The sequence below is a fragment of the Bos indicus genome, chromosome X, assembly GCF_029378745.1.
Source record: "Bos indicus isolate NIAB-ARS_2022 breed Sahiwal x Tharparkar chromosome X, NIAB-ARS_B.indTharparkar_mat_pri_1.0, whole genome shotgun sequence".
Taxonomy (NCBI): Eukaryota; Metazoa; Chordata; class Mammalia; order Artiodactyla; family Bovidae; genus Bos; species Bos indicus.
Genome location: NC_091789.1, coordinates 62,196,246 through 62,210,837, shown reverse-complemented (window position 1 = coordinate 62,210,837; position 14,592 = coordinate 62,196,246). Strand labels below are relative to the sequence as shown.

Here is a 14,592-nt window from a genome sequence, read left to right as displayed (position 1 = left end):
CACATTATTTTCCCTGCTGCTGCTGCTGCTGCTGCTAAGTCGCTTCAGTCGTGTCCGACTCTGTGCGACCCCATAGACGGCAGCCCACCAGGCTACCCCGTCCCTGGGACTCTCCAGGCAAGAACACTGGAGTGGGTTGCCATTTCCTTCTCCAATGCATGAAAGTGAAAAGTGAAAGTCGCTCAGTACTATTATGACTCTAACTAGCCTAGACTCTTAGAACGAACTTTTTGGCCAACACATCTCAGTTCTTAACGTTAATCTATTCTGAGAATGTCAGTTGGCTTGGCACTGCCTTTATTGAGCCTACTAGAATAGACTTTGAAGTTCAAAACTACTCCAAAATAGCCCTTACACTACTCACTTTAATCAGGCAAAAGTGAAAAATTTGACTAGCTAATACCGATCACAGCGTTGGGTCTCATTCAGGCCCTTTTAAAGCCATAAAATTTCCTCAGTCGTATCGCCAGTGGTCCATTTAAATCTGTCTCTGGACCCGTATGTGACCTGAATAGAATTAGAGATTTCCTGAGAAAAGCTGGTTCTTCGCCTAGAAGTTTGATCTGCCAGGGAAATTTCCTGGAAGCATGGCTTGATTTAGAACCAGTAACAACCTCATTGCCTTTTTCCCCTTGATCCTTAATTGTGCTAGAATCAAAGGTTGTCTCTGTTGGCATGTAGAGTGGGTTCCCAGCCCATGGGTAGGGATATAAGACAACCTGATGATTAGCCACGCTGTGCCATCCTGTGCCAGCATGTTATTAGAGCACAGTCATTTTAACAATAAAAAATTGAAAAACTTTTGGTGTGGGATATAACATTTTAGCCAGTACTTCTTTAAGTAGGCATTTTCTTTTTAACTGATGTGTGTGAGCAGGCATTCTATATAACAAGCTTTTTAGAAGTATCTTTATAACTAAAGGTTAAGGCAGTGGGATGGAAAGGAAATCAAAATTGTACATACCTGTACTGTGGGTAAGCTAACATGCTTCATGACTTACAGACCGTAAGAAAGATCTGGTGAAGTTACAAGCAGGAGAATATGTGTCTCTCGGGAAAGTAGAAGCTGCACTGAAGAACTGTCCACTTATTGATAACATCTGTGCTTTTGCCAAAAGGTAATTTTAAAGTCGCATTTGTTTCATATACTTACAGTAACAGGATAATTGGGGAAATATTGATACAATCATAAGGGAAACATTAAACTTTCAGAGTTGGGGAATGTTATACATTTTATGAAAGTTCTTGAATTCAACAGCTTAAAGGTCATTTGAGATAACCCAGACATTTTAACCATTTATGGACCACCTACAACGTCTTGCTATGCCACAACAGTTACTTGGTTTAACATCCATAACAACTGAAACTTAGCATAAGTAATTTTCCTAGGAAGGTAACACAACTAGTGTAAGTTTTCTAAATAAAAAGCCTGAGAGACTGAACCATTTTCTTTCTTTGTTAATATGATTTATTTTTCTGGACTTTATTACCCCCTTTAAAAAATTTAATTGTAAAAATCACAAAACCTAAATTTACCATCTTAACCATTCTTAAGACAGTTCACTAGGGTTAAGTATACTTACATTGTTGTACAACCAATCTCCAGAACTTCTCATCGTGCAAAAATGAAACTCAATATCCATTAAACAACTCCACATTTCCTCCTTCCCACCATCCTCCCCACCCCCTGTCCACCAACATTCTCCTTTCTGTTTCTGTGAATTTGACTACTCTAGATACCTTAAATAAATAGAATCATACAATGCTTGTCTTTTTGTGACTGGCTAGAATATTATTCAGCCTTAATAAGGAAGGAAATTCTGATACATACTACCGTATAGATGAACCCTGAGGGAAATTCTAAGTGAAATAATCCAGTTACAAAAAGATAAGCACCATATGATTCTGTTTATTCAAGGTATCTAGAGCAGTCAAATGGCAGAATCTCTTTCTTTCTCATGGCTCAGTAATATTCCATTGTACATATAGACCACATCTTTATCCGTTCATCCACTGATAGACACTTGTTTCTGTATCTTGACTATTATAGACTAATGCACGCAGTCCATTACATGGACTATGCAGCTGTGAACATGGACCAGCTGTCTCTTTGATATCCTGTTTTCATTTCCTTTGGATTTATACCAAGGAGTTAGATTACTGGATCATATGACAGTTCCATTTTTAATTTTTTGAGGAGCCTCCATACTGTTTTCTATAGTGCCTGCACCAATTTGCATTCCCATCAACAGTGCACAAGTGTTCCTTTTTCTTCACATCCTCCCCCAAACTTGTTATTTCTTGACTTTTTGATAATAGCCATTTTAACAGGTATGAAGTGATATCTTATTATGGTTTTGATTTGCATTTCCCTGGTATTGAGCACCTTTTCATGTACCTGTTGGCCATCTGTATGTCTTCTTTGGAGAAATGTCTATTCAGATCCCCATACCTATTTTAACTGAATATTTTTTGCTGTTGAGTTATATGAGTTCTTTATATATTTTGGATATTAGCCCTGTATCAGATATGATTTTCAGATACTTTTCTCCCATCTTGTCGGTGGCCTTTTCATCTCGTTGATGGCTTCCTTTGCTGTGCAGAAGCTTTTTAATTTTATATGCTCCTACCTGTTTGTTTTTATTTTGTTGCCTTTGCTTTTGGTGTCTAATTTAAAAAGTCATTACCACACCTATGTCAGAGAGCTTCCACCTTTGTTTTCCTCTAGGAGTTTTATGGTTTCAGGTCTTTGCCCATTTTTTAATAGAATTATTTTTTTTTATTATTGAGCTGTATGAATTCTTTATACATGCTAGATATTAACCCCTTATCAGACATATCATTTGCAAATAGTTTGTCCAGTTCCATAGATTGCCTTTTTATACTCTGTTGTAACCTTTGATACACAAAAAATTTTTTCTTTTTCTTGTACTCTTCATCTATTTTTTCTTTTGTTGCCTGTGCTTTTGGTATCATATCTAAGAAAGCATTGCCAAATCCAATGTCATAAATCCTTCCCCTTGTTTTCTTCTAGGTGTTTTATTATTTTAGATCCTACATGTTTGGGTCTTTGATCTATTTTGAGTTTAATTGTCCTATGTGCTATAAGATACAGATCCAGCTTCGTTCCTTTATATGTGACTATCCAATTCTTTCAACACCATTTGTTTTAGAGACTGTCCTTTCCCCATTGAGTGGTCATGGTGCTCTTGTTGAAGATCATTTAACCATATATGCAAGGATTTATTCTGGACTGTATTCTATTCCATTGGTCTATCTATATGTCTGTGTTTTTGGCAATACTATGGGCTTTATTACTTCTTAATGAACTTGTAAAAAGAGAAATATATACTTGGACTTATATGTACTATTTTCGTTGAATTTATGTTTTAAAATTTCTGTTCTGCTTTATTATCTAAATTTTTAGTGACCAGTCCTATGTGATAAGTTTTGTGGTTCCTAATCAGCAAAAGTTGACACTTTTGGCACAACAGAAAGGGGTAGAAGGAACTTGGGTTGATATCTGCAATAACCCTGCCATGGAAGCTGAAATACTGAAAGAGATTAGAGAAGCTGCAAATACCAGTAAGTAAGAAATTGTTTGTCTGCTGAAGTCCTCAAAAGTTATTTAATGAGGTCCTATGCATTAGGCTTTTCAAGATGTTTATTTGTTTTGACAATAAAATATTTAATGAGGTCCTATGCATTAGGCTTTTCAAGATGTTTATTTGTTTTGACAATAAAATACAAGTTTTTTAAAAAAAAAACTCTTAAATTATATATAATGAATTTTCTTGTTGAAAGGATCTTTAAATGTTATATGGTGAAGTAACCTATCTAGTTCTTTATTGCATGTCACAGCATCCCTGCTAAGTGGTCATCTGGCCTGTGTTTGGAATGGTCTGTCTTTGTTCTCACTGGGCTTCCCTGATAGCTTGGTTGGTAAAGAATCTGCCTGCAATGCAGGAGACCCCAGTTCAATTCCTGGGTCAGGAAGATCCCTTGAAGAAGAGAAAGGCTACCCACTCCAGTATTCTGGCCTGGAGAATTCCATGGACTATATAGTCCGTGGGGTCGCAAAGAGTCGGACACGACTGAGCGACTTTCACATGTGCCCTGGTGTGAATCTTTTATCATTTACTATTATGTGTACTTACTTGGTGTGGGCCCTTTTAATCTAGAGATCTCTGCTCTTTGTTTCTGGGAAATATCCATTGACCTTTTGTTGTGTGTTTGCTTTTCTTTCATAGTCTTTCCCCCCTTTAAGTTTTGGGTTCATGTTTTTATCTGGGACTACTTTTATATGACTGTTGACCTTCTACATTCATCCTCTTATTTTCTTATCTATTTTTTCTTTCGTATTGTGTCTTGTCCATTTTGTTTTATATGCTGGCAGATCCCTCAACCTTATCATTGCTTCAGTCTATTGAATTTCCAGCTTCTAATATCAGAATTTAGATTTTCAAGAGCTCTTTCCTGCTTTCTCAGTGTCCTTTTAGTAGCATCCAGTTGCTCTTTCAGGGATGCAGTCATCCTCTGAGGATAACTTCTATGAAGTTTTCTTCTTCTGTTAGTGTTTCTATTTCCTCCAAGTTCCACTTTCTGCTTGCTTTGGTTAGCCTCACATACATCTGCTGACCTTTGTCCATTCATATTTGAGAACAAGGTACTAAAAAGCTATTTGGAAAACTTACTGGGCTTCACTGAAAAGTTACTCAAATGTTAATATCTTGGGTAATACTGTTGCTGCAAAGAAGACTTCTCCACTCTCTTCCCTGGAGTGATATTAACCTGAGTGTCAGTATTCTGGCAGCCACAAAAGGGACTCGGGGCTGGGGTTGGGGTATGTAGATCTTCTCCTCACTGAATTCTTAGGTTTTCAGCTTTATTCCCTCACTCTCTTGTACCTGGTGTCCTTGAGTCCAGAGTCTCTAGTTCAGTTGGGGCTTCCCAGGTGGCATTAGTGATAAATAACCCATTTGCCAATGCAGGAGACTTAAGAAATGCAGGTTTGATCCATGGGTTGGGAAGATCCCATGGAGGAAGGCATGGCAACCCCCTCCTATATTCTTGCCTGGAGAATCCCATGGACAGAGGAGCCTGGCGGGCTACAATCCATAGGGTCACAAAGAATTGGACATGACTGAAGCAACTTAGCACACATGCACACCTATCTCCAGCCTGGTTGGGGACGAGCAGAGTAAGAGAGAACTGTCCTCTGAAGAGGCGGGGGTCAGCCCTCCTGTTTGCAGTGTGCCTCTCATCCCTTTCTTTGGCCCCTGTAGCTTCTGTCTATGGGCTCGGGAAGTTGGTTTGCCTCTGTCAGTGTCCTTCAGTGTCAGCAGTTAGCTTTTTAGCCAGAGAAGGCAATGGCACCCCACTCCAGTACTCTTGCCTGGAAAATCCCATGGACGGAGGAGCCTGGTAGGCTGCAGACTATGGGGTCGCTAAGAGTCAGACACGACGGAATGACTTCACTTTCACTTTTCACTTTCATGCATTGGAGAAGGAAATGGCAACCCACTCCAGTGTTCTTGCCTGGAGAATCCCAGGGACGGGGAAGCCTGGTGGGCCACCGTCTCTGGGGTCGCACAGAGTCGGACACGACTGAAGCGACGCAGCAACAGCAGCAGCAGCAGCTTTTTAGCCCGTTTGCTTTTGGTCTTCTAAGATTTTATTGAGTCCTCTCACCCACTGTTCTCTTTCTCATGTTCCTGTTTTTTGTCTGTGAGGTTAATACCTTTTTAATATAAAAAATTATTTTCAAACTGCTTATTTTCCAGGGGGACCTGTATAAACTGTGTACTCTGTATGCTTAATTGGAAGCTGTTAACCTAGTTTAACCTGTTGGCTTCCCTCCAAAAAATGAAAATATCATTTTTCTGAGGATAGGTTACCTATATTCATTCTAAACTACTGGACAATACAGAAAATTTAAAGGAGGAAGCAAAAATCACTTGATATTAGTTACCTTTGGGTGGTGACATTACTTTCTGGTATATATACTCAACGTATCAATGTCATCTACTTTCTTCTAAGTCAGTAGATATAGAATTGCACTACCTTTTTTTTTAGCTAAATAGTATTCCAGTACAGGGAGGCCTGGCGTGCTGCGATTCATGGGGTCACAAAGAGTCGGACACGACTGAGCGACTGAACTGAACTGAACTGATAGGAGTGTCTACTTGTTAGACTTTTTCCCTCTACTGTTAAACAAATAGACCCACACCTGTTGTTGCCTCCAGTCAATTTTCCTTATGTAATTATTTTATTAGTGTGAATCGTTAGCCATTGAATTTCTTTTTTAAAAATAATTTTATTTATTTAGTTTTGGCTGTGCTGGGTCTTTATTTCTGTGTATGGGCTTTTTCTGGTTACAGCGAGTGGGGTCTTCTCATTGCAGTGTCTTCTCTTGTTGCAGTGCACAGGCTCTCGGCACATGGGCTTCAGTAGTTGCAGTCCCTGGTCTCTAGAGCACAGGCTCAATAGTTGTGACACACTGCTTAGTTGCTCTGAGGCATGTGGGATCTTCCCAGACCAGGGAGTGAGCTTGTGTCTCCTGCATTGCCAGGTGGATTCTTTACCACTGAGCTACCAGGGAAGCCCCAGAAATGAAATTTCTGAGTTAGGGAAAATGTATATTTTAAAGGCTTATGGTTTACCTTAGACTTCCCAGGTGGCGCTAGTGGTAAAGAGTCTGCCTGTCAGTGCAGGAGACATGAGACGAAGGTTCTGTCCCTTGGTCGGGAAGATTCCCTGGAGCAGGGCATGACAATCCACTCCAGTATTCTTGCCTGGAGAACCCCATGGACAGAGGAGCCTGGCAGGCTGTACTCCATAGGATCGCACAGAGTCAGAAGCAACTTAGCACGCATGCCTTATATTGCCAAATAACTCCCTCTTCCCCTAGAAAAATTGGACTAGTTTATACTCCTGTTAGAGATACATGAGCACACCTATTTCCCTAACTAGGGTACTATTATTTTTATAGATTACCTACTTGAGTTCCACTTTGGTTTAAATAGTTTGCAACATTTGTTAGCAAATTGAAGTTAAAAAACTATTTCCCCCAAGAAGAACATTCTTCTAGTTAACCCTGGTCACTGTAAGTTTTGGATAACAGTTATTAACATAATCTAAAAAGTATGTTACTTTATAATCATAAAGACAGTGGCTTAATTTTTTCTTAAAGTTGGTTTTGTTATAGTATTATTGACATATCACACTTTTTATGTTAATATCACCAGGCTTCCAGAATTTTCTTTGACACAAATCCTCATTTTTTTCTTTAAATATAGTATTTTAAAAACAATTTCAGTCAATAGGCTGTTAGTCACTCTCAAAGTACTAATGGACTGGAATGTGATTTGAATAATTCATCATTGAATATTTAACTGTGTGAAAGCAATAATGGCGGAAGTTTTTCAGGCTGGAAAATGGAATAAAATTCTAGGACTTAATACATCTACATAACTTTCCTGTGTTTGGAATGGGCATGAAACTGAACAGTTCATGATTTGGTTAATGAACAGTAATCATGAGTTAAGTCTGTATAATTCATGAGCTTGTCTGTGCTGCAAAAGATTTATTTTACTAATCTTTTGCTTCAGATTATAATTTCAGAAAGTGAAAGTGTTAGTCACTCAGTTGTGTCTGATTCTTTGTGGCCCCATGGACTGTAGCCCACCAGGCTCCTCTGTCCATGGGATTCTCCAGGCAAGAATACTGGAGTGGGTAACCATTCCCTTCTCCAGGGGATCTTCCCAACCCAGGGATAGAACCTGGGTCTCCCATTCTTTAACTTTTGAGCCACCAAAGAAGCCCTAATTTCAGAGACTAAGGCAAAAAAGTATAAAATAGTTATGACTGATCTCAGCTAAATCTGCCTGAAATCATGCATTGTTCACAGCAGGCCTTTTCATGTTTTAAATAAAAGTGCAAGGTATTGATAAGAATACAAAATAATTGTTTTGGGGTGATTTGACAATTATCACTGGCTAAAAACCCTGACATTTGCTGCCACCTGCAGGTCACATTTCATAATGTCCGAGGTGATTCTGATAAAATGCCATGATTACAATTGTCTTTTTTTCTTCCCCCTAATCTTTTTCACTTGTTGGCAATTTTTCCTTTTTATAGGAAACTGTGTGATTGCCTATTGTTCTCTATAACTTGTGGTACTAGATAATGTTTAGGCATTTCCAAAACTGGGAAACCTCTGATGCAGCATTTTAAAAATATATATGCTTTATTTGCTTGTGTGCAATTGAAATAATATGCCTGTTTTGTCTCATTGTTGTCAGTGTTTCTGGAATAGGACCTAGGTAAGTAGGGAAAGTAATACAAAATAAAAGGTTTTGGAGCCTGATCAATACTTGAGTTATTCCCTTCAACTTTGGCTTTATTTCAGGGACCTCTGTGTAACTGAGCTGTAATGTATCATCGGAGTAAATACGGTTAATTTGAACAAGTTTTGACAGTGTTAGTCGCTCAGCCATGTCCTACTCTTTGCAACCCCATAGACTGTAGCCTGCCAGGCTCCTCTGTCCATGGAATTCTCAAGGCAAGAATACTGGAGAGTGTTGCCATGCCCTCCTCCAGGGGATCTTCCTGACCCAGGGATCAAACCTGGATCTCCTGCATTGCAGGTGGATTCTTTACCATCTTAGCAACCAGGGAAACAAGTTTCATATCCTTTTATTTACCTTTTTAGGCATCACTTTTAGGAAGTTGGTTTTAAGTAGGTCAAAAGATTACTTTTCATACTCAGCTTTATATTTTTCTCTTATTTTAACGAGAAACTCACTAATTCAACCAAGTTTTCATAAAACTTAGACTAGCCTTAGAACAAAAGCTTCATTGAATTTGAGTTCTTTGTGCCTATCACTAAAACCAAGTTATCCCTAAAGTTACCTAAGGCTGTTTAGTAGTAGTTTTAAAGCATGCGGATGTTTGTGTCTTCAAAACTGCTGTTTTAAATAATAGTGTATAAAATAAAGCTCATCTGTACATTAACATTATTGTTAGTAGTGGGCCTTCAGAATCTTAAAGAAGATGTTGTATTAATAATAAGTAACTTCACTGACTATAACTTATTGAGATTTAAAATCACTGAGTACTATATTGATCGCTTCTCTTTATTTTCACCGTTTTCTTATATTTCTTTCAATAAGTGTTGTCTAACTCAAACCCATTATGTGCTACATCAGTTCTTGTATCATTTAAAAGTATGAAATTCACAACCCCCTTTTGATTATTTGAATTATAATAAAGTTTCTGAAAAACAGTTATCTAGAGGCTAATTTTCTGTGGAATGAGTGAATAAATATGTATGTGCTTCTTGAGGGCTCAATGTAGCCTGTGAATGGCAGCGAATAGAACAAAGCCCCTGCTTTCATGAAGCTTACATTTTAATAAGTGAGACACATATACAATGTATGGGGTGGTGATAAGTATTTTGAAGAAAAGATAGCATAAGGGGATACAGAGAGACAAAGGGACTTCTGTTTTGTTAGGAGTGGTCAGGGAAGTCCTCTCTGAGGAGGTGGCATTTGAACAGACACTTGGATAAAGTAAGGAAGTGAGCTGTGCAGCTACAATAGGGAATGCCATTCCAGGCAGAGGGGGCAGCAGATAGACTCTATATAGGAGGGTGTCTACACATATATATATGTGTGTGTGTGTGTGTGTGTACTCAGTCATGTCCGACTCTGCAACCCCGTCGACTATAGCCGCCAGGCTCCTCTGTCCATGGGATTCTCCAAGAAAGAATACTGGAATGGGTCGCCATGCCCTTCTCTGGGGAATCTTCCTGAGCCAGGGATAGAACCTGCATCTCCTGCATTGGCAGACAGATTCTTTACCACTGCACCACCTGGGGACATATATATTAGGGAAAAAAAACTGCATAGACCAAAACCATCCAACTGAAACAATTGATGTGTACTTTGAGAAGTATAAAATGAAATTATAAGGTGGTGGTATTATTAATTAACTATAACATACCACTAAGTAAGTTTATCTCATCACCTGCATCATCTAAATCCTGCAAAACTCATGTTTTATTAATTGTTTCTCTCTCTTGCTCTTCCCCCTCCTTTCTTCCCTCTCTCCCCTGTTCCTCTCCCTGCCCCCACACTTCTCATTTCAGTGAAACTGGAGCGATTTGAAATCCCAATCAAGGTTCGATTAAGCCCAGAGCCCTGGACCCCTGAAACTGGTTTGGTCACTGATGCTTTCAAACTGAAAAGGAAGGAACTGAAGAACCATTACCTCAAAGACATTGAGCGAATGTATGGGGGCAAATAAAATGCTGATCTTGTATTTACAGTTGTGCAGAAGGTGGCTTGGTGTTTTTTTTGGTTCTAGAGTTTTAAGCCTCGCATTGTTGAACTGTCTGTTAGAATGTAAAGTGTATCGTTTTAAAGACATAGTAACAAAAAATCAAAACCAAAAGTGATTAAGTCCACTTTAACTAGTTTCCATGTTCTAGTGAAGCTGAAATTGAAAAGTTATTTCCCTGTAATTGTGTTATTAATTTTAGAACAAAACTTCTGTTTTTAAAAATTAGCCTAAGATTATACTTCATGGGGTCGCAAAGAGTCGGACACGACTGAGCGACTGAACTGAACTGATACATGTTTCATTAAAGAAAAAAAATTAATGTTGAACAAAATAAATTAGAGCTGGAGTAGAATGTAGTTTGAGGAAATTTGCAACTTCCAACATCTACTGTCTTCCTAGTTCAAAAGATGCTTAAATATTAAGCATGACCAAAAAAATGTATTAACACTACTCAAAGCAGAAGTGCTCCAGGGCTTTAAAATTCTCTTCCAACCATTTGTCTTGATTTGTAATGTAATATACAGAATCAAATAAAAACATCGGAAACCATTTTAGGATTCACAATTGTTGTGTAGGTTAGATGTAGAATCATTATAATATTGTGAATAATTACAGTGCCTGAAGTTAGAATAAAAAACATATAAATGCACCAAAAATATCTAGTAATACATTTAAAGGGAAATTGAACTGTTATTTGAAACTTGGAGATGGAAAATCAGTAGCTGTAATTATTTGAATGGCTTAAGTATAAAAGTACATCTTCAAAATGCTGAAAATTTCCTTTCTCTGTTTGTTCAAAATAAGACTGAAACCAAGAGTTAAAATGATAGAAATTTAATCAAATTTTAGTGGGAGCATTTTCTCTGTTAGAAAAGGTGATGAAATCCTGAGTATTTCGAATCCTGACCCTTGCATAGCTTTGAACCTGGGGAAGGATTTAGACTCTGAATTTATCTTTAATAACAGGGATTGATTTTAAAGTGTATTAAATCACACTCATAATTTAAGGTCTGTTTGCTGTTGCTGATTTGATTCTTGATCAATTGGTATTTCTAAAAGTATTTCATTTTGCTTTAATTTTAGCAAAGCGAATTATGATAAATGAATTCCCTGCTATCTTGTTTGAATCTATGAATGATTAATTAACTTGGATGAATTTGGGGAAGTTAAAGGGAAGAACACACTGTTACCACTTTTTTTCCTGTTTGTAAGAAGAGTTTAGAAACTGGAAATGCTGGATTTGGGAGAAGGGAAGTTACTCAATAAGGGACTGATATTTGTGCAGTGACTTTGTGTGTGGGCTTCTTTTTGAATCTTTAATTGAAATCTGGGATTATATATCCCTGAAATATAGTCACACTTGAACATAGTTATTGTTAAAAAAAACAAAACCACAAAACTTCTTAATACTGTTATTCTTTGCACTTTTTTCTTAATCATTTTATATATATACATATATATATATACCTATATATATATATGTTGCTTATATTGCTTTGTACAGTTGTGGGCCACCACTGCAACAAAACACATTCTTTTTGCTCTAGAATATTTATAAAGAAAATATTTAAATGTTATGTATATGGTGGTAAAAAGGAAAAATCATCTGGTGTTATTATAAGCAAGAATGAAGGTTTTTGTAAAGAATGTTCAGTGTCTGCAATGTAAAATTTGAAGCAAGGCCCCCTGAAGTTACGTGTATGTGAGTATTCTCATTCTTCCCAAATTGCCTTTGAAGTGTGAAAAACCATTCTTACCAAGTAGACTACTATTCAGCTTCTGCTGTTCCTGGCCCACTGTTGACCCTCTAAGGATGATGTACTTAGACTTTTTCAGTATGTGACCCCCCCTTTTGGAATGGTGATTTTAAATGTGTGAGTGCATGCATACATACTCAGATATTTGCACCCCCACCCACTCCCATCTCCCAAAAGCTAGAACACTGCCAACTAATCTGTTGTATGGGTCCTTTAGAAACACGTAATTAACACTTAAGGATGGGTGCTGCTAATTCTTTGTGAAAATCCAAATATTGTTAAGGGACCAGGGAGATGCCACTACCCCCCCGATTTTTCATCAAAAAATACACTTGTTTATGTAAACAGATCTTTCCATATTCATAGTGACTTTTCAAGTATTTGAGCCTAAAGATTTTGATCCTACATTTTTATACCGGTTTAAATCGTTCACTGTTATTATTACATGTCAGCCATCAAATAAAATTGTACTTAAAAAATTTCCTACAAGTATGTACATTTCTAAGACGAACACCTGTGACTTTTGCTTTAATTACATGAAAGTATCTTGCTTCCAAAATTTCTTACAAGTATGTACATTTCTAAGTCAAACACCTGTGACTTTTGCTTTAATTATGTGAAAGTATCTTGCCTCCTTGATATTTGTATTGATTCTTTTTTTTTTTTTCTGGAGTGGAGGTATAATTGTATCACTTTTTGGAACTGAGATACAGATGGATGATTAAAAAAGTCAGAAGTTAAGAATGATGTTTCTGTGGTCATAAAGATTGATTAATAATCTTTGCCTATATTTTCCTGATGGCACGTTACAGATGTTTCTGGAATAGCAAGATGAAAACAGATTAAAGATTGTGGGGTATTTGGGATTTGGAGAGAAATATTTTAATTTTCAAATGTAGTTACAAATTAGAATGTATTCATATTTGTATTTTCTGTTAAATTGCACGATTGCAGGATTGTTACTTAGATTTTTGTGTTTTCCTTGATGAAAAGCTTTGTTCTGGTTTTTAAGTTTGCACTCGAATCTTAAGAAATAAATCCACCCATGTTATCAAGCCAATTCGTGCTTAATTATGTGCCAGGATAAAATCTACAAATTTGAGGAATATTAACCAAACCTTTAAATACATATTTCAAAAGTACTCATCTCTAGGTTTATAGAATTGCATTAGCAGATAACCTGGTTTGTAGAAATCACATCCATTAGTTTGGAGGATTGAACCCAAAGCTGTTACTTTCGTACGGTTAATAGAGTAAAATTCCTTTGTAGCACTGGATACTGTGGGACAAAACATATTCATGTTGTGTGGATTGTTAGCATGTGCTAATAAATAATTGTTACCTTCAGGCTAATTAAAATTTAGGGAGAAATTAATTTACCTGAGTTATACAAGGGTGTATATAAAATGGTATTAGAGACTGGGAACCATTGCCTGAGTCTGTTTCCTGGCTTTGCCACTCACTAGGTGTGTGACTGGGCAAGTTCGTTAACATCTCTCCACTGCATTTCTCCTTCCTGAGAAATGAGGTTGTTTGATAATAGGATGGTTGTGAGGGTAAAATGAGTTAAACTGTTTAAAACATAGTAAGCATATGTTACCAGCACCAACAAAAACATATGTTAGCTGTTATCATCATCATTGTTGTATCCAGGCAACATTCATCAGTCAAGTTATTTAACATATTGGCTGGCACACTCAGGGACTCAAAGGACTGCTAGTCCTTGAAGGCTTGGTAGAAAGAGTTCTGGATTTAGAGGTGAGGAGACCTGGGCTCACTCTGTCGCTAGTTTTGTAGCCATGGACAAATCTCATAACACTCCCCTTAGCTTTAGTTTCTTTTTCCTATATCAAAGAAAGAAAGGGGGAAGACTGGACTTAAAAAAAAAAAAGCCCTTTGTAAATAGAGAAAGATGAATGACAGAAGAAATAAGGAGTGTAATTGACCCTAAGTCCCATCACATCTAGCTTTCTTATTGTGATTTTGCTATCCCAAGGTGATTTTTTATTTTTTTTTTTAAGATGCCCTCGGTCCCAAGTTTCCTATAGGGATATGAGGCTGTAGATGATGCCATGCTACTAGGTACCAAGAGTTTCTGTCACTCCCATGTTCTCTCTTTAAAAAGCAGGGCTGTGCACACACAATTCAACAGTGCTTTCAATTTTTTTTAAACATGATCCACGATGCTGTGACCATACACTTCTGTGTATCCTGCTCGTGCTCAGTCCCTCGGTTGTGTCTGGCTCTGTGATCCCACGGACTGTAGCCCACCAGGCTTCTCTATCCATAGGACTTTTCAGGCAAGAATACTGGAGTGGGTCACCATTTCCTTCTCCAGGGGATCTTCCCGACCCAGCGATCAAACTTGCATCTCCTGCCTTGGCAGACCGTTTCTTTATACTGAGCCACCTGGGAAGCCCCTGCTTCTGTGTATATGAAACAATATTTTATGACAATGTTTATGTGGAAAAAACAATAATAATGAGATGAC

At 37.6% G+C, this 14,592-nt stretch overlaps 1 protein-coding gene across 4 annotated transcripts in view; it reads left to right on the top strand.

The window, feature by feature from the left end:
* Positions 1 to 13,156, top strand: part of ACSL4 (acyl-CoA synthetase long chain family member 4) — a 77,588-nt gene extending 64,432 nt beyond the window's left edge. For all 4 annotated transcript variants that reach the window (XM_070783526.1, XM_070783525.1, XM_070783524.1 and 1 more), the window contains exons 14-16: positions 1,004 to 1,118; positions 3,428 to 3,585; positions 10,151 to 13,156. In XM_070783526.1, the coding sequence (XP_070639627.1) occupies positions 1,004 to 1,118; positions 3,428 to 3,585; positions 10,151 to 10,308 (431 nt within the window). In that variant the 3' untranslated portion in view covers positions 10,309 to 13,156. The remainder of the gene's footprint in view (positions 1 to 1,003; positions 1,119 to 3,427; positions 3,586 to 10,150) is intronic.
* The last annotated feature ends 1,436 nt before the right edge of the window (positions 13,157 to 14,592 follow it).